General features: G+C 37.9%; 1 protein-coding gene and 1 non-coding gene across 2 annotated transcripts in view; one reads left to right on the forward strand and one right to left on the reverse strand.

Annotated features, from left to right (window-relative positions):
• Positions 1 to 23,762, reverse strand: part of LOC133610209 (kinesin-like protein KIF2A) — a 49,009-nt gene that overhangs the window by 18,964 nt on the left and 6,283 nt on the right. The window contains exons 2-9 of the mRNA XM_061966322.2: positions 20,288 to 20,382; positions 20,103 to 20,222; positions 19,964 to 20,018; positions 16,902 to 17,021; positions 16,656 to 16,756; positions 14,423 to 14,518; positions 4,621 to 4,675; positions 4,386 to 4,548 (exon numbers count right to left, since the gene is read on the reverse strand). Coding sequence (XP_061822306.1) covers positions 4,386 to 4,548; positions 4,621 to 4,675; positions 14,423 to 14,518; positions 16,656 to 16,756; positions 16,902 to 17,021; positions 19,964 to 20,018; positions 20,103 to 20,222; positions 20,288 to 20,382 — 805 coding nt within the window. The remainder of the gene's footprint in view (positions 1 to 4,385; positions 4,549 to 4,620; positions 4,676 to 14,422; positions 14,519 to 16,655; positions 16,757 to 16,901; positions 17,022 to 19,963; positions 20,019 to 20,102; positions 20,223 to 20,287; positions 20,383 to 23,762) is intronic.
• On the forward strand, positions 5,209 to 5,279 carry trnag-gcc (transfer RNA glycine (anticodon GCC)). The gene has a single exon. It is a non-coding gene; the product is annotated as a tRNA-Gly (tRNA).

Raw genomic sequence — 23,762 nt, forward strand, 5'->3', positions numbered from 1 at the left:
ACGTTTTAGGAGTGTTTGTGTTAGTATTATTAACTTACAACGGCATTCTTTTTGTATTGTTTTAGTTTCATAAATTCACCAAAACATCAGAGTGGAGTTATTGAGTCTGTTTAGATTGGAGAGCTAGCTTGCGCAGCTAGTGGGTCCATGACCATGACTTCTGTTTTGTCTGATCGGCCGTTTTACTGCCGTGTTCTAAATGAATATGCAAACAATCTTTCTGTATAAATAACTCATTTCACACCGTGTATATCTGTGGCTAAGATATGGAAATGATTATTTTTCTTCTAAAATGTTGTGGGTGTGGCTCTGTTTGAAGTGCCGTTCCCGCTTCTGGCCGTCCATAGCGTTTCTGCTCGTGTGGATTCTTCATTCATCCCTCCAAGCAACGTATGTAAGTTTTACAATATAACTAAAACAATTCTTACTTACTAAACCGTCCCGTGTGCGACGTCTGCATATTTGTACGTGTAAGCTAGCGGCATTAGCATTGGCTAATATGTTAACACGTTTTACGAGTGTTTGTGTTCGTATTATTAACTTACAACGGCATTCTTTTTGTATTGTTTTAGTTTCATAAATTCACCAAAACATCATGGTGGAGTTATAGAGTCTGTTTAGCTGATTGGAGACCTAGCTTGCGCAGCTAGTGGGTCCATGACCATGACTTCTGTTTTGTCCGATCGGCCGTTTTACTGCCGTGTTCTAAATGAATATGCAAACAATCTTTCTGTGTAAATAACTCATTTCACACCGTGTATATCTGTGGCTAAGATATGGAAATGATTATTTTTCTTCTAAAATGTTGTGGGTGTGGCTCTGTTTGAAGTGCCGTTCCCGCTTCTGGCCGTCCGTAGCGTTTCTGCTCGTGTGGATTCTTCATTCATCCCTCCAAGCAACGTATGTAAGTTTTACAATATAACTAAAACAATTCTTACTTACTAAACCGTCCCGTGTGCGACGTCTGCATATTTGTACGTGTAAGCTAGCGGCGTTAGCATTGGCTAATATGCTAACACGTTTTACGAGCGTTTGTGTTAGTATTATTAACTTACAACGGCATTCTTTTTGTATTGTTTTAGTTTCATAAATTCACCAAAACATCATGGTGGAGTTATAGAGTCTGTTTAGCTGATTGGAGACCTAGCTTGCGCAGCTAGTGGGTCCATGACCATGACTTCTGTTTTGTCTGATCGGCCGTTTTACTGCCGTGTTCTAAATGAATATGCAAACAATCTCTCTGTGTAAATAACTCATTTCACACCGTGTATATCTGTGGCTAAGATATGGAAATGATTATTTTTCTTCTAAAATGTTGTGGGTGTGGCTCTGTTTGAAGTGCCGTTCCCGCTTCTGGCCGTCCGTAGCGTTTCTGCTCGTGTGGATTCTTCATTCATCCCTCCAAGCAACGTATGTAAGTTTTACAATATAACTAAAACAATTCTTACTTACTAAACCGTCCCGTGTGCGACGTCCGCATATTTGTACGTGTAAGCTAGCGGCGTTAGCATTAGCTAATATGCTAACACGTTTTACGAGTGTTTGTGTTAGTATTATTAACTTACAACGGCATTCTTTTTGTATTGTTTTAGTTTCATAAATTCACCAAAACATCAGAGTGGAGTTATTGAGTCTGTTTAGATTGGAGAGCTAGCTTGCGCAGCTAGTGGGTCCATGACCATGACTTCTGTTTTGTCCGATCGGCCGTTTTACTGCCGTGTTCTAAATGAATATGCAAACAATCTTTCTGTGTAAATAACTCATTTCACACCGTGTATATCTGTGGCTAAGATATGGAAATGATTATTTTTCTTCTAAAATGTTGTGGGTGTGGCTCTGTTTGAAGTGCCGTTCCCGCTTCTGGCCGTCCATAGCGTTTCTGCTCGTGTGGATTCTTCATTCATCCCTCCAAGCAACGTATGTAAGTTTTACAATATAACTAAAACAATTCTTACTTACTAAACCGTCCCGTGTGCGACGTCTGCATATTTGTACGTGTAAGCTAGCGGCGTTAGCATTGGCTAATATGCTAACACGTTTTACGAGCGTTTGTGTTAGTATTATTAACTTACAACGGCATTCTTTTTGTATTGTTTTAGTTTCATAAATTCACCAAAACATCATGGTGGAGTTATAGAGTCTGTTTAGCTGATTGGAGACCTAGCTTGCGCAGCTAGTGGGTCCATGACCATGACTTCTGTTTTGTCTGATCGGCCGTTTTACTGCCGTGTTCTAAATGAATATGCAAACAATCTCTCTGTGTAAATAACTCATTTCACACCGTGTATATCTGTGGCTAAGATATGGAAATGATTATTTTTCTTCTAAAATGTTGTGGGTGTGGCTCTGTTTGAAGTGCCGTTCCCGCTTCTGGCCGTCCATAGCGTTTCTGCTCGTGTGGATTCTTCATTCATCCCTCCAAGCAACATTTGTAAGTTTTACAATATAACTAAAACAATTCTTATTTACTAAACCGTCCCGTGTGCGACGTCTGCATATTTGTACGTGTAAGCTAGCGGCGTTAGCATTGGCTAATATGCTAACACGTTTTACGAGTGTTTGTGTTCGTATTATTAACTTACAACGGCATTCTTTTTGTATTGTTTTAGTTTCATAAATTCACCAAAACATCATGGTGGAGTTATAGAGTCTGTTTAGCTGATTGGAGAGCTAGCTTGCGCAGCTAGTGGGTCCATGACCATGACTTCTGTTTTGTCTGATCGGCCGTTTTACTGCCGTGTTCTAAATGAATATGCAAACAATCTTTCTGTGTAAATAACACATTTCACACCGTGTATATCTGTGGCTAAGATTTGGAAATGATTATTTTTCTTCTAAAATGTTGTGGGTGTGGCTCTGTTTGAAGTGCCGTTCCCGCTTCTGGCCGTCCATAGCGTTTCTGCTCGTGTGGATTCTTCATTCATCCCTCCAAGCAACGTTTGTAAGTTTTACAATATAACTAAAACAATTCTTATTTACTAAACCGTCCCGTGTGCGACGTCTGCATATTTGTACGTGTAAACTAGCGGCGTTAGCATTAGCTAATATGCTAACACGTTTTAGGAGTGTTTGTGTTAGTAGTATTAACTTACAACGGCATTCTTTTTGTATTGTTTTAGTTTCATAATTTCACCAAAACATCATGGTGGAGTTATTGAGTCTGTTTAGATTGGAGAGCTAGCTTGCGCAGCTAGTGGGTCCATGACCATGACTTCTGTTTTGTCTGATCGGCCGTTTTACTGCCGTGTTCTAAATGAATATGCAAACAATCTTTCTGTGTAAATAACTCATTTCACACCGTGTATATCTGTGGCTAAGATATGGAAATGATTATTTTTCTTCTAAAATGTTGTGGGTGTGGCTCTGTTTGAAGTGCCGTTCCCGCTTCTGGCCGTCCATAGCGTTTCTGCTCGTGTGGATTCTTCATTCATCCCTCCAAGCAACGTTTGTAAGTTTTACAATATAACTAAAACAATTCTTATTTACTAAACCGTCCCGTGTGCGACGTCTGCATATTTGTGCGTGTAAGCTAGCGGCGTTAGCATTGGCTAATATGCTAACACGTTTTACGAGTGTTTGTGTTAGTATTGTTAACTTACAACGGTATTCTTTTTGTATTGTTTTAGTTTCATAAATTCACCAAAACATCATGGTGGAGTTATTGAGTCTGTTTAGATTGGAGAGCTAGCTTGCGCAGCTAGTGGGTCCATGACCATGACTTCTGTTTTGTCTGATCGGCCGTTTTACTGCCGTGTTCTAAATGAATATGCAAACAATCTCTCTGTATAAATAACTCATTTCACACCGTGTATATCTGTGGCTAAGATATGGAAATGATTATTTTTCTTCTAAAATGTTGTGGGTGTGGCTCTGTTTGAAGTACCGTTCCCGCTTCTGGCCGTCCATAGCGTTTCTGCTCGTGTGGATTCTTCAACGTTTGTAAGTTTTACAATATAACTAAAACAATTCTTACTAAACCGTCCCATGTGCGACGTCTGTAGGAGTAATTTCGTGCATATTTGTACGCGAATGAGCTATCGTCGGTAGCATGAGCTAATATGCTAACACGCTTGCAAGTGTTTGTGTTAGTACTAACTTACAACGGCATTATTTTTGTATTGTTTTAGTTACATGAATTCGCCAAAACGTCACGGTGGAGTTATTGAGTCCGTTTAGCTGATTGGAGACCGAGCTTGTTTTGTTCGATCAGCCGTTTTACTGCCTTGTTCTAAATGAACATTCACAAAAATGTATATATGTGTGGCTAATATATGGAAAATATTGTTTTTCTTCTAAAATTTAGTGGGCGCGGCTTAAATACCGGTGCGCTCAATAGTCCGGTAAACAGGCTAATTGTACTTGTTGGGTTCTCTTGGTCTACCAACCTGTAGACCATTTCGTTGGTGGAGTTCTCGTCGAAGGCGTAGTCGAAGCGGAACGTCTGGTTCTCCAGGTAGCGGGTCAGGTCCACCTTCTGCTTGGGCTCGTGGACCATCACCACGTCCTTGCTGGGAATGGTGATCACGTCCAAGTCCTTGACGGTCAACTCTGCAACGGGGAAGGACCTTCAAGTCGCGGGATCGGCGTCCAAAACGGCGGGCGAGCGGGTCCACCACGTACCTTTTTTGTTGAGGGGCCGCGCACGCACGCACACACATATCCGATGTTCCTCGATCTGAAACAACCAAAACTAACAAAATGACTTCGGGAAAAAATCACATTCGGGATATTTAGTCACTTATAATCTATTTCCTGTTCTATGGTTATCGTCACATTTTTCATTCTTGCCTTCACTGCTGCTCTAAATAAATATAAATACATACATATAAATGAATATAAGATAAAACACAGGATTTCCTAAAAATCTCACTAGACCCCAAAGACATTTGAGGCATATTTTGACCCACTTTTGGGTTATTTTTGTTATTAACGTTTTATGTTAACTTTGTTATTCATAACTTGTCAAGATCTCCCCAAATGTGGAAAAGTCGTTTGTGCTGCAACATTTAATTTTGTCAAGCTGTTTTTATGTTCATAACAACACGTTAACATAAAAACTATGAACGTTAATAAGATGAAGGAGTGATTACTTTTCTTAAGCATTACTGACATCTAGTGGCCAAAGAAGACATTACACGTCCTCCACACATGACACGTGGCTGGGGTCCCACATGGGGTAAAATAAGAACCTTTCCCAGTTTTCCACAGGCATTGGTGGTTCAGTGGTAGAATTCTCGCCTGCCACGCGGGAGGCCCGGGTTCGATTCCCGGCCAATGCAACAGATATTTTTTTTTCGCTCACGAAACTCTAAAGTTAGCTTATTTGATGTGTTTGTTCATAATGAAGTATCATGTTTGGAGTTACCATCGTACGAGGTCAAAGGTCGGTAGTCCAGACTGGCCCGGAAATGCAAAAACACTTGTCAAAGATCCTCTATTAGACAGGAACACTGTTGTTTTTAAGCACTTAATGCAAAAACACTAGTCAAAGATCCTCTATTTGACAGGAACACCGCTGTTTTAAAGCACTTCACGCAAAAACACCAGTCAAAGATCCTCTATTAGACAGGAACACTGCTGTTTTTAAGTACTTAATGCAAAAACACGAGTCAAAGATCCTCTATTACATAGGAACACTACTCTTTTTAAGCACTTAATGCAAAAACACTAGTCAAAGATCCTCTATTATATAGGAACACTACTCTTTTTAAGCACCTACTGTAAAATCACTAGTCAAAGATCCTCTATTACATAGGAACACTACTCTTTTTAAGCACCTACTGTAAAATCACTAGTCAAAGATCCTCTATTAGACGGGAACAGTGCTGTTTTGAAGCACTTCACGCAAAAACACTAGTCAAAGATCCTCTATTAGACAGGAACACTGCTGTTTTTAAGCACTTAATGCAAAAACACTAGTCAAAGATCCTCTATTATATAGGAACACTACTCTTTTTAAGCACCTACTGTAAAATCACTAGTCAAAGATCCTCTATTAGACGGGAACAGTGCTGTTTTGAAGCACTTCACGCAAAAACACTAGTCAAAGATCCTCTATTAGACAGGAACACTGCTGTTTTAAAGCACTTCACGCAAAAACACTAGTCAAAGATCCTCTATTACATAGGAACACTGCTCTTTTTAAGCACCTACTGTAAAAACACCAGTCAAAGATCCTCTATAAGACCAAAAAACTGCTGTTTTTTAGTACTTACTACAAAAACACTAGTCAAAGATCCTCTATTAAATGGGAGCACTGCTGTTTTAAAGCACCTACTGCAAAAACACTAGTCAAAGATCCTCTATTAGACGGGAACAGTGCTGTTTTGAAGCACTTCACGCAAAAACACTAGTCAAAGAACCTCTATTAGACGGGAACAGTGCTGTTTTGAAGCACTTCACACAAAAACACTAGTCCAAGATCCTCTATTAGACAAGAACAGTGCTGTTTTTAAGCACTTAATGCAAAAACACTAGTCAAAGATCCTCTATTACATAGGAACACTACTCTTTTAAAGCACCTACTGTAAAAAAAACACCAGTCAAAGATCCTCTATAAGACCAAAAAACTGCTGTTTTTTAGTACCTACTACAAAAACACTAGTCAAAGATCCTCTATTAAATGGGAGCACTGCTGTTTTAAAGCACTTCGCGCAAAAACATTAGTCAAAGATCCTCTATTAGACAATAACACTGCTGTTTTTCAGCACTTAATGCAAAAAACACTAGTCAAAGATCCTCTATTAGACAGGAACAATGCTGTTTTGAAGCACTTCACACAAAAACACTAGTCCAAGATCCTCTATTAGACAAGAACAGTGCTGTTTTTAAGCACTTAATGCAAAAACACTAGTCAAAGATCCTCTATTACATAGGAACACTACTCTTTTAAAGCACCTACTGTAAAAAAAACACCAGTCAAAGATCCTCTATAAGACCAAAAAACTGCTGTTTTTTAGTACCTACTACAAAAACACTAGTCAAAGATCCTCTATTAAATGGGAGCACTGCTGTTTTAAAGCACTTCGCGCAAAAACATTAGTCAAAGATCCTCTATTAGACAATAACACTGCTGTTTTTCAGCACTTAATGCAAAAAACACTAGTCAAAGATCCTCTATCAGATATGAACACTGCTGTTTTTAAGTACTTAATGCAAAAACACGAGTCAAAGATCCTCTATTACATAGGAACACTACTCTTTTTAAGCACTTAATGCAAAAACACTAGTCAAAGATCCTCTATTATATAGGAACACTACTCTTTTTAAGCACCTACTGTAAAATCACTAGTCAAAGATCCTCTATTACATAGGAACACTACTCTTTTTAAGCACCTACTGTAAAATCACTAGTCAAAGATCCTCTATTAGACGGGAACAGTGCTGTTTTGAAGCACTTCACGCAAAAACACTAGTCAAAGATCCTCTATTAGACAGGAACACTGCTGTTTTTAAGCACTTAATGCAAAAACACTAGTCAAAGATCCTCTATTATATAGGAACACTACTCTTTTTAAGCACCTACTGTAAAATCACTAGTCAAAGATCCTCTATTAGACGGGAACAGTGCTGTTTTGAAGCACTTCACGCAAAAACACTAGTCAAAGATCCTCTATTAGACAGGAACACTGCTGTTTTAAAGCACTTCACGCAAAAACACTAGTCAAATATCCTCTATTAGACAAGAACACTGCTGTTTTTAAGCACTTAATGCAAAAACACTAGTCAAAGATCCTCTATTACATAGGAACACTGCTCTTTTTAAGCACCTACTGTAAAAACACCAGTCAAAGATCCTCTATAAGACCAAAAAACTGCTGTTTTTTAGTACTTACTACAAAAACACTAGTCAAAGATCCTCTATTAAATGGGAGCACTGCTGTTTTAAAGCACCTACTGCAAAAACACTAGTCAAAGATCCTCTATTAGACGGGAACAGTGCTGTTTTGAAGCACTTCACGCAAAAACACTAGTCAAAGAACCTCTATTAGACGGGAACAGTGCTGTTTTGAAGCACTTCACACAAAAACACTAGTCCAAGATCCTCTATTAGACAAGAACAGTGCTGTTTTTAAGCACTTAATGCAAAAACACTAGTCAAAGATCCTCTATTACATAGGAACACTACTCTTTTAAAGCACCTACTGTAAAAAAAACACCAGTCAAAGATCCTCTATAAGACCAAAAAACTGCTGTTTTTTAGTACCTACTACAAAAACACTAGTCAAAGATCCTCTATTAAATGGGAGCACTGCTGTTTTAAAGCACTTCGCGCAAAAACATTAGTCAAAGATCCTCTATTAGACAATAACACTGCTGTTTTTCAGCACTTAATGCAAAAAACACTAGTCAAAGATCCTCTATCAGATATGAACACTGCTGTTTTTAAGCACCTACTGCAAAAGCAGCAGACAAAGATCCTCTATTAGACAAGAAAACTGCTGTTTTTAAGCACTTAATGCAAAAACACTAGTCAAAGATCCTCTATTACATAGGAACACTACTCTTTTAAAGCACCTACTGTAAAAACACCAGTCAAAGATCCTCTATAAGACCTAAAAACTGCTGTTTTTTAGTACCTACTACAAAAACACTAATCAAAGATCCTATATTAAATGGGAGCACTGCTGTTTTAAAGCACCTACTGCAAAAACACTAGTCAAAGATCCTCTATTAGACGGGAACAGTGCTGTTTTGAAGCACTTCACGCAAAAACACTAGTCAAAGATCCTCTATTAGACAAGAAAACGGCTGTTTTTAAGCACTTAATGCAAAAACACTAGTCAAAGATCCTCTATTACATAGGAACACTACTCTTTTAAAGCACCTACTGTAAAATCACTAGTCAAAGATCCTCTATTAGACGGGAACAGTGCTGTTTTGAAGCACTTCACGCAAAAACACTAGTCAAAGATCCTCTATTCGACAGGAACAGTGCTGTTTTAAAGCACTTCACGCAAAAACACTAGCGAAAGATCCTCTATTAGACAGGAACACTGCTGTTTTTAAGCACTTCATGCAAAAACACTAGTCAAAGATCCTCTATTACATAGGAACACTGCTCTTTTTAAGCACCTACTGTAAAAACACCAGTCAAAGATCCTCTATAAGACCAAAAAACTGCTGTTTTTTAGTACTTACTACAAAAACACTAGTCAAAGATCCTCTATTAAATGGGAGCACTGCTGTTTTAAAGCACCTACTGCAAAAACACTAGTCAAAGATCCTCTATTAGACGGGAACAGTGCTGTTTTGAAGCACTTCACGCAAAAACACTAGTCAAAGATCCTCTATTAGACAGGAACACTGCTGTTTTAAAGCACTTCACGCAAAAACACTAGTCAAATATCCTCTATTAGACAAGAATACTGCTGTTTTTAAGCACTTAATGCAAAAACACTAGTCAAAGATCCTCTATTACATAGGAACACTGCTCTTTTTAAGCACCTACTGTAAAAACACCAGTCAAAGATCCTCTATAAGACCAAAAAACTGCTGTTTTTTAGTACTTACTACAAAAACACTAGTCAAAGATCCTCTATTAAATGGGAGCACTGCTGTTTTAAAGCACCTACTGCAAAAACACTAGTCAAAGATCCTCTATTAGACGGGAACAGTGCTGTTTTGAAGCACTTCACGCAAAAACACTAGTCAAAGAACCTCTATTAGACGGGAACAGTGCTGTTTTGAAGCACTTCACACAAAAACACTAGTCCAAGATCCTCTATTAGACAAGAACAGTGCTGTTTTTAAGCACTTAATGCAAAAACACTAGTCAAAGATCCTCTATTACATAGGAACACTACTCTTTTAAAGCACCTACTGTAAAAAAAACACCAGTCAAAGATCCTCTATAAGACCAAAAAACTGCTGTTTTTTAGTACCTACTACAAAAACACTAGTCAAAGATCCTCTATTAAATGGGAGCACTGCTGTTTTAAAGCACTTCGCGCAAAAACATTAGTCAAAGATCCTCTATTAGACAATAACACTGCTGTTTTTCAGCACTTAATGCAAAAAACACTAGTCAAAGATCCTCTATCAGATATGAACACTGCTGTTTTTAAGCACCTACTGCAAAAGCAGCAGACAAAGATCCTCTATTAGACAAGAAAACTGCTGTTTTTAAGCACTTAATGCAAAAACACTAGTCAAAGATCCTCTATTACATAGGAACACTACTCTTTTAAAGCACCTACTGTAAAAACACCAGTCAAAGATCCTCTATAAGACCTAAAAACTGCTGTTTTTTAGTACCTACTACAAAAACACTAATCAAAGATCCTATATTAAATGGGAGCACTGCTGTTTTAAAGCACCTACTGCAAAAACACTAGTCAAAGATCCTCTATTAGACGGGAACAGTGCTGTTTTGAAGCACTTCACGCAAAAACACTAGTCAAAGATCCTCTATTAGACAGGAACACTGCTGTTTTAAAGCACTTCACGCAAAAACACTAGTCAAAGATCCTCTATTAGACAAGAAAACGGCTGTTTTTAAGCACTTAATGCAAAAACACTAGTCAAAGATCCTCTATTACATAGGAACACTACTCTTTTAAAGCACCTACTGTAAAATCACTAGTCAAAGATCCTCTATTACATAGGAACACTACTCTTTTTAAGCACCTACTGTAAAATCACTAGTCAAAGATCCTCTATTAGACGGGAACAGTGCTGTTTTGAAGCACTTCACGCAAAAACACTAGTCAAAGATCCTCTATTAGACAGGAACACTGCTGTTTTAAAGCACTTCACGCAAAAACACTAGTCAAATATCCTCTATTAGACAAGAACACTGCTGTTTTTAAGCACTTAATGCAAAAACACTAGTCAAAGATCCTCTATTACATAGGAACACTACTCTTTTAAAGCACCTACTGTAAAATCACTAGTCAAAGATCCTCTATTAGACGGGAACAGTGCTGTTTTGAAGCACTTCACGCAAAAACACTAGTCAAAGATCCTCTATTAGACAGGAACACTGCTGTTTTAAAGCACTTCACGCAAAAACACTAGTCAAAGATCCTCTATTAGACAGGAACACTGCTCTTTTAAAGCACTTCACGCAAAAACACTAGTCAAATATCCTCTATTAGACAAGAACACTGCTGTTTTTAAGCACTTAATGCAAAAACACTAGTCAAAGATCCTCTATTACATAGGAACACTACTCTTTTAAAGCACCTACTGTAAAAAAACACCAGTCAAAGATCCTCTATAAGACCAAAAAACTGCTGTTTTTTAGTACCTACTACAAAAACACTAGTCAAAGATCCTCTATTAAATGGGAGCACTGCTGTTTTAAAGCACTTCGCGCAAAAACATTAGTCAAAGATCCTCTACTAGACAATAACACTGCTGTTTTTCAGCACTTAATGCAAAAAACACTAGTCAAAGATCCTCTATCAGATATGAACACTGCTGTTTTTAAGCACCTACTGCAAAAGCAGCAGACAAAGATCCTCTATTAGACAAGAAAACTGCTGTTTTTAAGCACTTAATGCAAAAACACTAGTCAAAGATCCTCTATTACATAGGAACACTACTCTTTTAAAGCACCTACTGTAAAAACAGCAGTCAAAGATCCTCTATAAGACCAAAAAACTGCTGTTTTTTAGTACCTACTACAAAAACACTAGTCAAAGATCCTATATTAAATGGGAGCACTGCTGTTTTAAAGCACCTACTGCAAAAACACTAGTCAAAGATCCTCTATTAGACGGGAACAGTGCTGTTTTGAAGCACTTCACGCAAAAACACTAGTCAAAGATCCTCTATTAGACAGGAACACTGCTGTTTTAAAGCACTTCATGCAAAAACACTAGTCAAAGATCCTCTATTAGACAAGAAAACTGCTGTTTTTAAGCACTTAATGCAAAAACACTAGTCAAAGATCCTCTATTACATAGGAACACTGCTCTTTTTAAGCACCTACTGTAAAAACACCAGTCAAAGATCCTCTATAAGACCAAAAAACTGATGTTTTTTAGTACCTACTACAAAAACACTAGTCAAAGATCCTCTATTAAATGGGAGCACTGCTGTTTTAAAGCACCTACTGCAAAAACACGAGTCAAAGATCTTCTATTAGATATGAACACTGCTGTTTTTAAGCACTTTGCGCAAAAACATTAGTCAAAGATCCTCTATTAGACAATAACACTGCTGTTTTTCAGCACTTAATGCAAAAAACACTAGTCAAAGATCCTCTATCAGATATGAACACTGCTGTTTTTAAGCATTTAACGCTAAAACAATAGTCAAAGATCCTCTATTAGACAGTAACACCACTGTTTTTAAGCACCTACTGCAAAAGCAGTAGACAAAGATCCTCTATTAGACAGGAACACTGCTGTTTTAAGCACGTAAAGCACAAACACTAGTCAAAAATCCTCTATTAGACAGGAACACTGATGTTTATAAGCACCTACTGCAAAAACACTAGTCAAAGATCCTCTATTACATAGGAACACTACTATTTTTAAGCGCCTACTGCAAAAACACTAGTCAAAGATCCTCTATTAGACCGAAAAACTGCTGTTTTTTAGTACCTACTGCAAAAACACTAGTCAAAGATCCTCTATTAGACAGAAACACTGCTGTTTTTAAGCACTTCACACAAAAACATTAGTCAAAGATCCTCTATAAGACAGGAACACTGCTGTTTTTAAGCACTTAATGCAAAAACACTAGTCAAAGATCCTCTATTACATAGGAACACTACTCTTTTTAAGCACCTACTGCAAAAACACTAGTCAAAGGTCCTCTATTAGACCGAAAAACTGCTGTTTTTTAGTACCTACTGCAAAAACACTAGTCAAAGATCCTCTATTAGATATGAACACTGCTGTTTTTAAGCACTTAACGCAAAAACACTAGTCAAAGATCCTCTCTTAGACAGGAACACTGCTGTTTCAAAGCACCTACTGCAAAAACACTAGTCAAAGATCTATTACACAGGAACACTACTATTTTTAAGCACCTACTGCAAAAACACTAGTCAAAGATCCTCTATTAGACCGAAAAACTGCTGTTTTTTAGTACCTACTGCAAAAACACTAGTCAAAGATCCTCTATTAGACAGGAACACTGCTGTTTTAAAGCACCTACTGCAAAAAACACTAGTCAAAGATCCTCTATTAGACAGGAACACTGCTGTTTTTAAGCACTTAATGCAAAAACACGAGTCAAAGATCCTCTATTACATAGGAACACTACTCTTTTTAAGCACCTACTGCAAAAACACTAGTCAAAGATTCTCTATTAGACCGAAAACTGCTGTTTTTTAGTACCTACTGCAAAAACACTAGTCAAAGATCCTCTATTAGATATGAACACTGCTGTTTTTAAGCACTTCACACAAAAACATTAGTCAAACATCCTCTATTAGACAGGAACACTGCTGTTTTTAAGCACTTAATGCAAAAACACTAGTCAAAGATCCTCTATTACATAGGAACACTACTCTTTTTAAGCACCTACTGCAAAAACACTAGTCAAAGATTCTCTATTAGACCGAAAAACTGCTGTTTTTTAGTACCTACTGCAAAAACACTAGTCAAAGATCCTCTATTAGATATGAACACTGCTGTTTTAAAGCACCTACTGCAAAAAACACTAGTCAAAGATCCTCTATTAGACAGGAACACTGCTGTTTTTAAGCACTTAATGCAAAAACACTAGTCAAAGATCCTCTATTACATAGGAACACTACTCTTTTTAAGCACCTACTGCAAAAACACTAGTCAAAGATTCTCTATTAGACCGAAAAACTGCTGTTTTTTAGTACCTACTGCAAAAACACTAGTCAAAGATCCTCTATTAGATATGAACACTGCTGTTTTTAAGCACTTCACACAAAAACATTAGTCAAACATCCTCTATTAGACAGGAACACTGCTGTTTTTAAGCACTTAATGCAAAAACACTAGTCAAAGATCCTTTATCAGATATGAACACTGCTCTTTTTAAGCACGTAACGCACAAACACTAGTCAAAGATCCTCTATTAGACAGGAACACTGCTGTTTCAAAGCACCTACTGCAAAACACTAGTCAAAAATCCTCTATTACATATGAACACTACTATTTTTAAGCGCCTACTGCAAAAACACTAGTCAAAGCTCTTCTATTAGACAGGAACACTGCTGTTTTTGTGAACATACAGCAGAAACACGAATCAAAGATCCTCTATTAAAAAGGAACAAGCATCTACTGTAAATAACACTAGTCAAAGATCCTCTATTAAAAAGGAAGAAGCATCTACTGTAAATAACACTAGTCAAAGATCCTCTATTGGATCTGTACACTGCTGTTTTTTGCGCACAAATTGCAAAAACACTTGTCAAAGATCCTCTATTGTTAGCTTATTTAATGTGTTTGTTCATAATGAAATATCATATTTGGAGTTACCATCGTACCAGGTCATTGGAGGTCAAAGGTCGGTAGTCCAGACTGGCCCGGAAGTCTCGGATCATGCACATGATCTCGTAGTTTGGCAAGTTGACGTCCACTTCCTGAAACAAGAAAGACTTCCTGTGTGCGTTCTTGTATTTCTATTTTTGGTGTAGATTTTTTAATGTCTTACTGTAAATGCTAAAACATCACCACAGTTTATTACAGTAAAAAAAGTACTGTTTTTTTTTTTCTTTTAGAGAAAACTGCTGCAAAAAGCAGAGTAAATGTCAACATATGAAATAACAAGTGTGTGTAATACATTGAAATGCGCTCCCTTTGGCCAACATATGAAATAACAAGTGTGTGTAAGAAATTGAAATGCGCCCCCTTTGGCCAACATATGAAATAACAAGTGTGTGTAAGAAATTGAAATGCGCCCCCTTTGGCCAACATATGAAATAACAAGTGTGTGTAATACATTGAAATGCGCTCCCTTTGGTCAACATATGAAATAACAAGTGTGTGTAAGAAATTGAAATGCGCCCCCACTGGTCAACATATGAAATAACAAGTGTGTGTAAGACATTGAAATGAGCTCCCTTTGGCCAACATATGAAATAACAAGTGTGTGTAATACATTGAAATGTGCTCCCTTTGGCCAACACTTGAAATAACAAGTGTGTGTAAGAAATTGAAATACGCCCCCTTTGGCCAACATATGAAATAACAAGTGGGTGTAAGAAATTGAAATGCGCCCCCTTTGGCCAACATATGAAATAACAAGTGTGTGAAATACATTGAAATGTGCTCCCTTTGGCCAACACTTGAAATAACAAGTGTGTGTAAGAAATTGAAATGCGCCCCCTTTGGCCAACATATGAAATAACAAGTGTGTGTAATACATTGAAATGTGCTCCCTTTGGCCAACATATGAAATAACAAGTGTGTGTAATACATTGAAATGCGCTCCCTTTGGCCAACATATGAAATAACAAGTGTGTGTAATACATTGAAATGTGCTCCCTTTGGCCAACATATGAAATAACAAGTGTGTGTAAGAAATTGAAATGCGCCCCCACTGGTCAACATATGAAATAACAAGTGGGTGTAATACATTGAAATGCGCCCCCACTGGTCAACATATGAAATAACAAGTGTGTGTAATACATTGAAATGTGCTCCCTTTGGCCAACATATGAAATAACAAGTGTGTGTAAGAAATTGAAATGCGCCCCCACTGGTCAACATATGAAATAACAAGTGTGTGTAATACATTGAAATGCGCTCCCTTTGGCCAACATATGAAATAACAAGTGTGTGTAAGAAATTGAAATGCGCCCCCACTGGTCAACATTTGAAATAACAAGTGTGTGTAATACATTGAAATGCGCTCCCTTTGGCCAACATATGAAATAACAAGTGTGTGTAAGAAATTGAAATGCGCCCCCTTTGGCCAACATATGAAATAACAAGTGTGTGTAATACATTGAAATGCGCTCCCTTTGGCCAACATATGAAATAACAAGTGTGTGTAAGACATTGAAATGCGCCCCCTCTGGCCAACAAATAAAATAACAAGTGTGTGTCCATCCATCCATTTTCTACCGCTTGTCCCTTTTGGGGTTAGCGGGGGGTGCTGGAGCCTATCTCAGCTGCATTCGGGCAGAAGGCGGTGTACACCCTGGACAAGTCGCCACCTCATCGCAGGGCCAACCCATTGAAATGCGCCCCCTTTGGCCAACATATGAAATAACAAGTGTGTGTAAGACATTGAAATGCGCCCCCACTGGTCAACATATGAAATAACAAGTGTGTGTAAGACATTGAAATGCGCCCCCTTTGGCCAACATATGAAATAACAAGTGTGTGTAAGACATTGAAATGCGCCCCCACTGGTCAACATATGAAATAACAAGTGTGTGTAATACATTGAAATGCGCTCCCTTTGGCCAACATATGAAATAACAAGTGTGTGTAAGAAATTGAAATGCGCCCCATTTGGCCCAAATTATTATTTTTTAAATAAATATGTATATAGAGACATACTGTAATAACTTGAAGTAAATAATGAAGATTAAAAACCAATTACAAACAAAAAATCCCCCCCCAAAAATGACCTTTTTTATATTAGCATAGTATGTATATATTATTAATGTTGTAAATACTAATCTGTATATATCTAGAAAGGTTGGTCCTAAAGAGGGAGGCATTTTTCTCAGCTCTCAAGAAGGTAAGAAGTACAAGAATGTGTGTGACCTGAGCTTTCTTCTCCCTCAGTTCCTGCTGCTGAAGTCGCCGCTTCTCTCGCTTCTCCTGCAGCTTCTCCACTTCCTTCACGCAGTTGGACTTCTTGCGTGCTGCACAAGCAAAAGCAGCGTCGTCCACAAAGTCGTCTCTCTATGATGGGACTGGGTGGCCTTTGTGTCCGCGGAGAGGCGGCGCCGTCCGGCTGTGGCCGTGACCTCACGAGTGTGTGTGCGTGTTTGTGTGGGTGTGGCTTACCGTTCTGCAGCTGGAGCAGCGATTGGTTGGCGGCGGGCTGGGCGGCGATGGAGGGGGGAGGAGCCTCGGCGGCCTGGCTGTGCTGGCTCGGACGGGCCCGAGTGGTTCCCACCGCCGCGGCTGAAGGAGCACACGCAGGAATCAAAGTGACTTTTTATCCAGAGTGGGACCTCCTCCGTCATGGACTAGACGTATACGCCCATCACTTCACACACAATGCCAGGCTTCACTACACATCTTCAAATATGTCTCTGCTAACTATCAGATTGTCAGCTACACACGTACGTTTGATTAGTTTGTTTTTATCTGCAAATATTCTAACATAGCATGATGTTGCTGGATCCTCTATTAGATATGAACACTGATGTTTATAAGCACTAAATGCAAAAACACTAGTCAAAGATCCTCTATTAGATATGAACACTGATGTTTATAAGCACTTAATGCAAAAACACTAGTCAAAGATCCTCTATTGGACAGGAACACTGCTGTTTATAAGCACTAAATGCAAAAACACTAGTCAAAGATCCTCTATTAGATATGAACACTGATGTTTATAAGCACTTAATGCAAAAACACTAGTCAAAGATCCTCTATTGGACAGGAACACTGCTGTTTATAAGCACTTAATGCAAAAACACTAGTCAAAGATCCTCTATTAGACAGGAACACTGATGTTTATAAGCACTTAACACAAAAACACTAGTCAAAGATCCTCTATTAGATATGAACACTGATGTTTATAAGCACTTAATGCAAAAACACTAGTCAAAGATCCTCTATTAGACAGGAACACTGATGTTTATAAGCACTTAATGCAAAAACACTAGTCAAAGATCCTCTATTAGACAGGAACACTGATGTTTATAAGCACTAAATGCAAAAACACTAGTCAAAGATCCTCTATTAGACAGGAACACTGCTGATTATAAGCACTTTATGCAAAAACACTAGTCAAAGATCCTCTATTAGATATGAACACTGATGTTTTTAAGCACTTAATGCAAAAACACTAGTCAAAGATCCTCTATTAGATATGAACACTGATGTTTATAAGCACTTAATGCAAAAACACTAGTCAAAGATCCTCTATTAGACAGGAACACTGCTGTTTTTAAGCACCTACTGCAAAAACACTAATCAAAGATCCTCTTTTAGACAGGAACACTGCTGTTTTAAAGCAGCTACTGCAAAAACACAAGTCAGAGATCCTCTATTTGACAAAAAAACTGCTGTTTTTAAAAGTACTTAATGCAAAAACACTAGTCAAAGATCCTCTATTAGACAGGAACACTGTTGTTTTTAAGCACTTAATGCAAAAACACTAGTCAAAGATCCTCTATTAGACAGGAACACTGTTGTTTTTAAGCACTTTATGCTAAAACACTAGTCAAAGATCCTCTATTACATAGGAACACTACTCGTTTTAAGCACCTACTGCAAAAACACTAGTCAAAGATCCTCTATTACATAGGAACACTGATGTTTTTAAGCACTTAATGCAAAAACACTAGTCAAAGATCCTCTATTAGACAGGAACACTGCTGTTTATAAGCACTTAACGCAAAAACACTAGTCAAAGATCCTCTATTAGACAGGAACACTGATGTTTATAAGCACTAAATGCAAAAACACTAGTCAAAGATCCTCTATTGGACAGGAACACTGATGTTTATAAGCACTAAATGCAAAAACACTAGTCAAAGATCCTCTATTAGATATGAACACTGATGTTTATAAGCACTTAATGCAAAAACACTAGTCAAAGATCCTCTATTGGACAGGAGCACTGCTGTTTATAAGCACTTAATGCAAAAACACTAGTCAAAGATCCTCTATTAGACAGGAACACTGATGTTTATAAGCACTTAACACAAAAACACTAGTCAAAGATCCTCTATTAGACAGGAACACTGATGTTTATAAGCACTTAACACAAAAACACTAGTCAAAGATCCTCTATTAGACAGGAACACTGCTGTTTTTAAAAGTACTTAATGCAAAAACACTAGTCAAAGATCCTCTATTAGACAGGAACACTGTTGTTTTTAAGCACTTAATGCAAAAACACTAGTCAAAGATCCTCTATTAGACAGGAACACTGTTGTTTTTAAGCACTTAATGCAAAAACACTAGTCAAAGATCCTCTATTAGACAGGAACACTGCTGTTTTTAAGCACCTACTGCAAAAACACTAATCAAAGATCCTCTTTTAGACAGGAACACTGCTGTTTTAAAGCAGCTACTGCAAAAAACACAAGTCAGAGATCCTCTATTTGACAAAAAAACTGCTGTTTTTAAAAGTACTTAATGCAAAAACACTAGTCAAAGATCCTCTATTAGACAGGAACACTGTTGTTTTTAAGCACTTAATGCAAAAACACTAGTCAAAGATCCTCTATTAGACAGGAACACTGTTGTTTTTAAGCACTTTATGCTAAAACACTAGTCAAAGATCCTCTATTACATAGGAACACTACTCGTTTTAAGCACCTACTGCAAACACACTAGTCAAAGATCCTCCATTAGACATGAACACTGATGTTTATAAGCACTGAACGCAAAACACTAGTCAAAGATCCTCTATTGGACAGGAACACTGCTGTTTATAAGCACTTAACGCAAAACACTAGTCAAAGATCCTCTATTAGATATGAACACTGATGTTTATAAGCACTTAACACAAAAACACTAGTCAAAGATCCTCTATTAGATATGAACACTGATGTTTATAAGCACTTAATGCAAAAACACTAGTCAAAGATCCTCTATTAGACAGGAACACTACTCTTTAAGCACCTACTGCAAAAACACTAGTCAAAGATCCTCTATTAAATATGAGCACTGCTGTTTTTAGCTAAGATCCTCTTAATAGAGAGGAACGCTCTGCTGTTTTTGGCACATGTTGCAAAAACACTAGTCAAAGATCCTCTATTAGACAGGAGAGTAAAATGTAACATTAGCACTGTAGCTAACACAGCTAATGCTAATGTTTGTGTCCTGCTGTCTGAAGTCTCACTCTGGTCTCGTGTGGATCTTTGTAGGAAGGAGAGGAGGCTTACCTCGGTTCTCCCGCTGGCTGTTGTCAGGTTTGGGAATGGCCGTGACTCGTCGGGTCTGAAAGAGGTTGATGGACACTTTAAAACTTTAAAAAGGAAACAAAACAAAGATTGTTGAAAGAGAAGATGACAGAAGGCAGACTTTGGGGACTTTGCTGGTCTTGGCCCCACTGGAAGGAGGAGGAGGAGCCTCTGGACTGGCTGGCACCTCCTCCTCGGGGGCTAGGTCTGGGTTCAGGCCGAAGATGCTCTCCAAGTCCACCTGCGGGATGGAGGAAGTCATAAACGGGCATCGTCATGGCAACGTCTCCAACCTGAGGCACGTACTTCCTTCCCTTTGGTGTCGCCGTTCTCGATCCACTCCACCGTCACGCTGTCGTTGTCTTCGTGCAGCGACGTCACCATCGCCTGATGGATGCGTCCTGTGGCAACACGTCAAAGATCCTCTATTAGACAGGAACACTGCTTTTTTACCACCTACTGCAGAAACACTAGTCAAAGATCCTCTATTAGACAGGAACACTGGTGTTTTAAAGCACCTACTGCAAAAACACTAGTCAAAGATCCTCTATTAGACAGGAACACTGGTGTTTTAAAGCACCTACTGCAAAAACACTAGTCAAAGATCCTCTATTAGACAGGAACACTGGTGTTTTAAAGCACCTACTGCAAAAACACTAGTCAAAGATCCTCTATTAGACAGGAACACTGGTGTTTTAAAGCACCTACTGCAAAAACACTAGTCAAAGATCCTCTATTAGACAGGAACACTGCTTTTTTACCACCTGCTGCAGAAACACTAGTCAAAGATCCTCTATTAGACAGGAACAATGGTGTTTTAAAGCACCGACTGCAAAAACACTAGTCGAAGATCCTCTATTAGACCTGAAAACTACTGTTTTTTAGTACTCACTGCAAAAACACTAGTCAAAGATCCTCTATTACATAAGAACACTACTCTTTTTAAGCACCTACGGCAAAAACACTAGTCAAAGATTTTCTATTAGACCGGAAAGCTGCTGTTTTTTTTAGTACCTACTACAAAAACACTAGTCAAAGATCCTCTATTAGACAGGAAAACCGCTGTTTTTTTTAGTACCTACTACAAAAACACTAGTCAAAGATCCTCGATTAGACAGGAACCCTCATGTTTTAAAGCACCTACTGCAAAAACACAAGTCAAAGATCTCTATTAAACAGGAAAACCGCTGTTTTTTTTAGTACCTACTACAAAAACACTAGTCAAAGATCCTCTATTAGACAGGAACCCTCATGTTTTAAAGCACCTACTGCAAAAACACAAGTCAAAGATCCTCTATTAGACAGGAAAACCGCTGTTTTAAGCACGTAATGCAAAAACACTAGTCAAAGATCCTCTATTACACCGAAAAACTGCAGTTTTCTTAGTACCAACTGCAAAAACACTAGTCAAGATCTTAAGTGGGAACACTGCTGTTTTTAGCACCTACTGTAAAAAAACAATAAACAAAAAAACACTAGTCAAAGATCCTCTATTAGACAGGAACACTACTCTTTTTAAGCACCTATGGCAAAAACACTAGTCAAAGATTTTCTATTAGACCGGAAAGCTGCTGTTTTTTTTAGTACCTACTACAAAAACACTAGTCAAAGATCCTCTATTAGACAGGAAAACCGCTGTTTTTTTTAGTACCTACTACAAAAACACTAGTCAAAGATCCTCGATTAGACAGGAACCCTCATGTTTTAAAGCACCTACTGCAAAAACACAAGTCAAAGATCTCTATTAAACAGGAAAACCGCTGTTTTTTTTAGTACCTACTACAAAAACACTAGTCAAAGATCCTCTATTAGACAGGAACCCTCATGTTTTAAAGCACCTACTGCAAAAACACAAGTCAAAGATCCTCTATTAGACAGGAAAACCGCTGTTTTAAGCACGTAATGCAAAAACACTAGTCAAAGATCCTCTATTACACCGAAAAACTGCAGTTTTCTTAGTACCAACTGCAAAAACACTAGTCAAGATCTTAAGTGGGAACACTGCTGTTTTTAGCACCTACTGTAAAAAAACAATAAACAAAAAAACACTAGTCAAAGATCCTCTATTAGACAGGAACACTACTCTTTTTAAGCACCTATGGCAAAAACACTAGTCAAAGATTTTCTATTAGACCGGAAAACTGCTGTTTTTTTTAGTACCTACTACAAAAACACTAGTCAAAGATCCTCTATTAGACAGGAACACTCATGTTTTAAAGCACCTACTGCAAAAACACTAGTCAAAGATCTCTATTAGACAGGAAAACCGCTGTTTTTTTTAGTACCTACTACAAAAACACTAGTCAAAGATCCTCTATTAGACAGGAACCCTCATGTTTTAAAGCACCTACTGCAAAAACACAAGTCAAAGATCCTCTATTAGACAGGAAAACCGCTGTTTTAAGCACGTAATGCAAAAACTCTAGTCAAAGATCCTCTATTATATTGGAACACTACTCTTTTTAAGCACCTACTGCAAAAACACTAGTCAAAGATCCTCTATTACACCGAAAAACTGCAGTTTTCTTAGTACCAACTGCAAAAACACTAGTCAAGATCTTAAGTGGGAACACTGCTGTTTTTAGCACCTACTGTAAAAAAAAACAATAAACAAAAAAACACTAGTCAAAGATCCTCTATTAGACAGGAACACTACTCTTTTTAAGCACCTATGGCAAAAACACTAGTCAAAGATTTTCTATTAGACCGGAAAACTGCTATTTTTTTTAGTACCTACTACAAAAACACAAGTCAAAGATCCTCTATTAGAGAGGAACACTACTCTTTTTAAGCACCTATGACAAAAACACTAGTCAAAGATCCTCTATTAGACAGGAACACTACTCTTTTTAAGCACCTATGGCAAAAACACTAGTAAAAGATCCTCTATTAGACAGGAACACTACTCTTTTTAAGCACCTATGGCAAAAACACAAGTCAAAGATTTTCTATTAGACCGGAAAACAGCTGGTTTTTTTGGTACCTACTACAAAAACACTCGTCCAAGATCCTCTATTAGACAGGAAAACCGCTGTTTTAAAGCACCTACTGCAAAAACACAAGTCAAAGATCCTCTATTAGACAGGAAAACCGCTGTTTTAAGCACGTAATGCAAAAACACTAGTCAAAGATCCTCTATTATATTGGAACACTACTCTTTTTAAGCACCTACTGCAAAAACACTAGTCAAAGATCCTCTATTACACCGAAAAACTGCAGTTTTCTTAGTACCAACTGCAAAAACACTAGTCAAAGATCCTCTTAAGTGGGAACACTGCTGTTTTTAGCACCTACTGTAAAAAAAAAAACAATAAACAAAAAAACACTAGTCAAAGATCCTCTATTAGACAGGAACACTACTCTTTTTAAGCACCTATGGCAAAAACACTCGTCAAAGATTTTCTATTAGACCGGAAAACTGCTGTTTTTTTTAGTACCTACTACAAAAACACAAGTCAAAGATCCTCTATTAGACAGGAACACTACTCTTTTTAAGCACCTACGGCAAAAACACTAGTCAAAGATTTTCTATTAGACCGGAAAACTGCTGTTTTTTTTAGTACCTACTACAAAAACACTAGTCAAAGATCCTCTATTAGACAGGAACACTCATGTTTTAAAGCACCTACTGCAAAAACACTAGTCAAAGATCTCTATTAGACAGGAAAACCGCTGTTTTTTTTTAGTACCTACTACAAAAACACTAGTCAAAGATCCTCTATTAGACAGGAACCCTCATGTTTTAAAGCACCTACTGCAAAAACACAAGTCAAAGATCCTC

This window comes from Nerophis lumbriciformis, linkage group LG11 (assembly GCF_033978685.3).
Source record: "Nerophis lumbriciformis linkage group LG11, RoL_Nlum_v2.1, whole genome shotgun sequence".
NCBI classification, from domain to species: Eukaryota; Metazoa; Chordata; class Actinopteri; order Syngnathiformes; family Syngnathidae; genus Nerophis; species Nerophis lumbriciformis.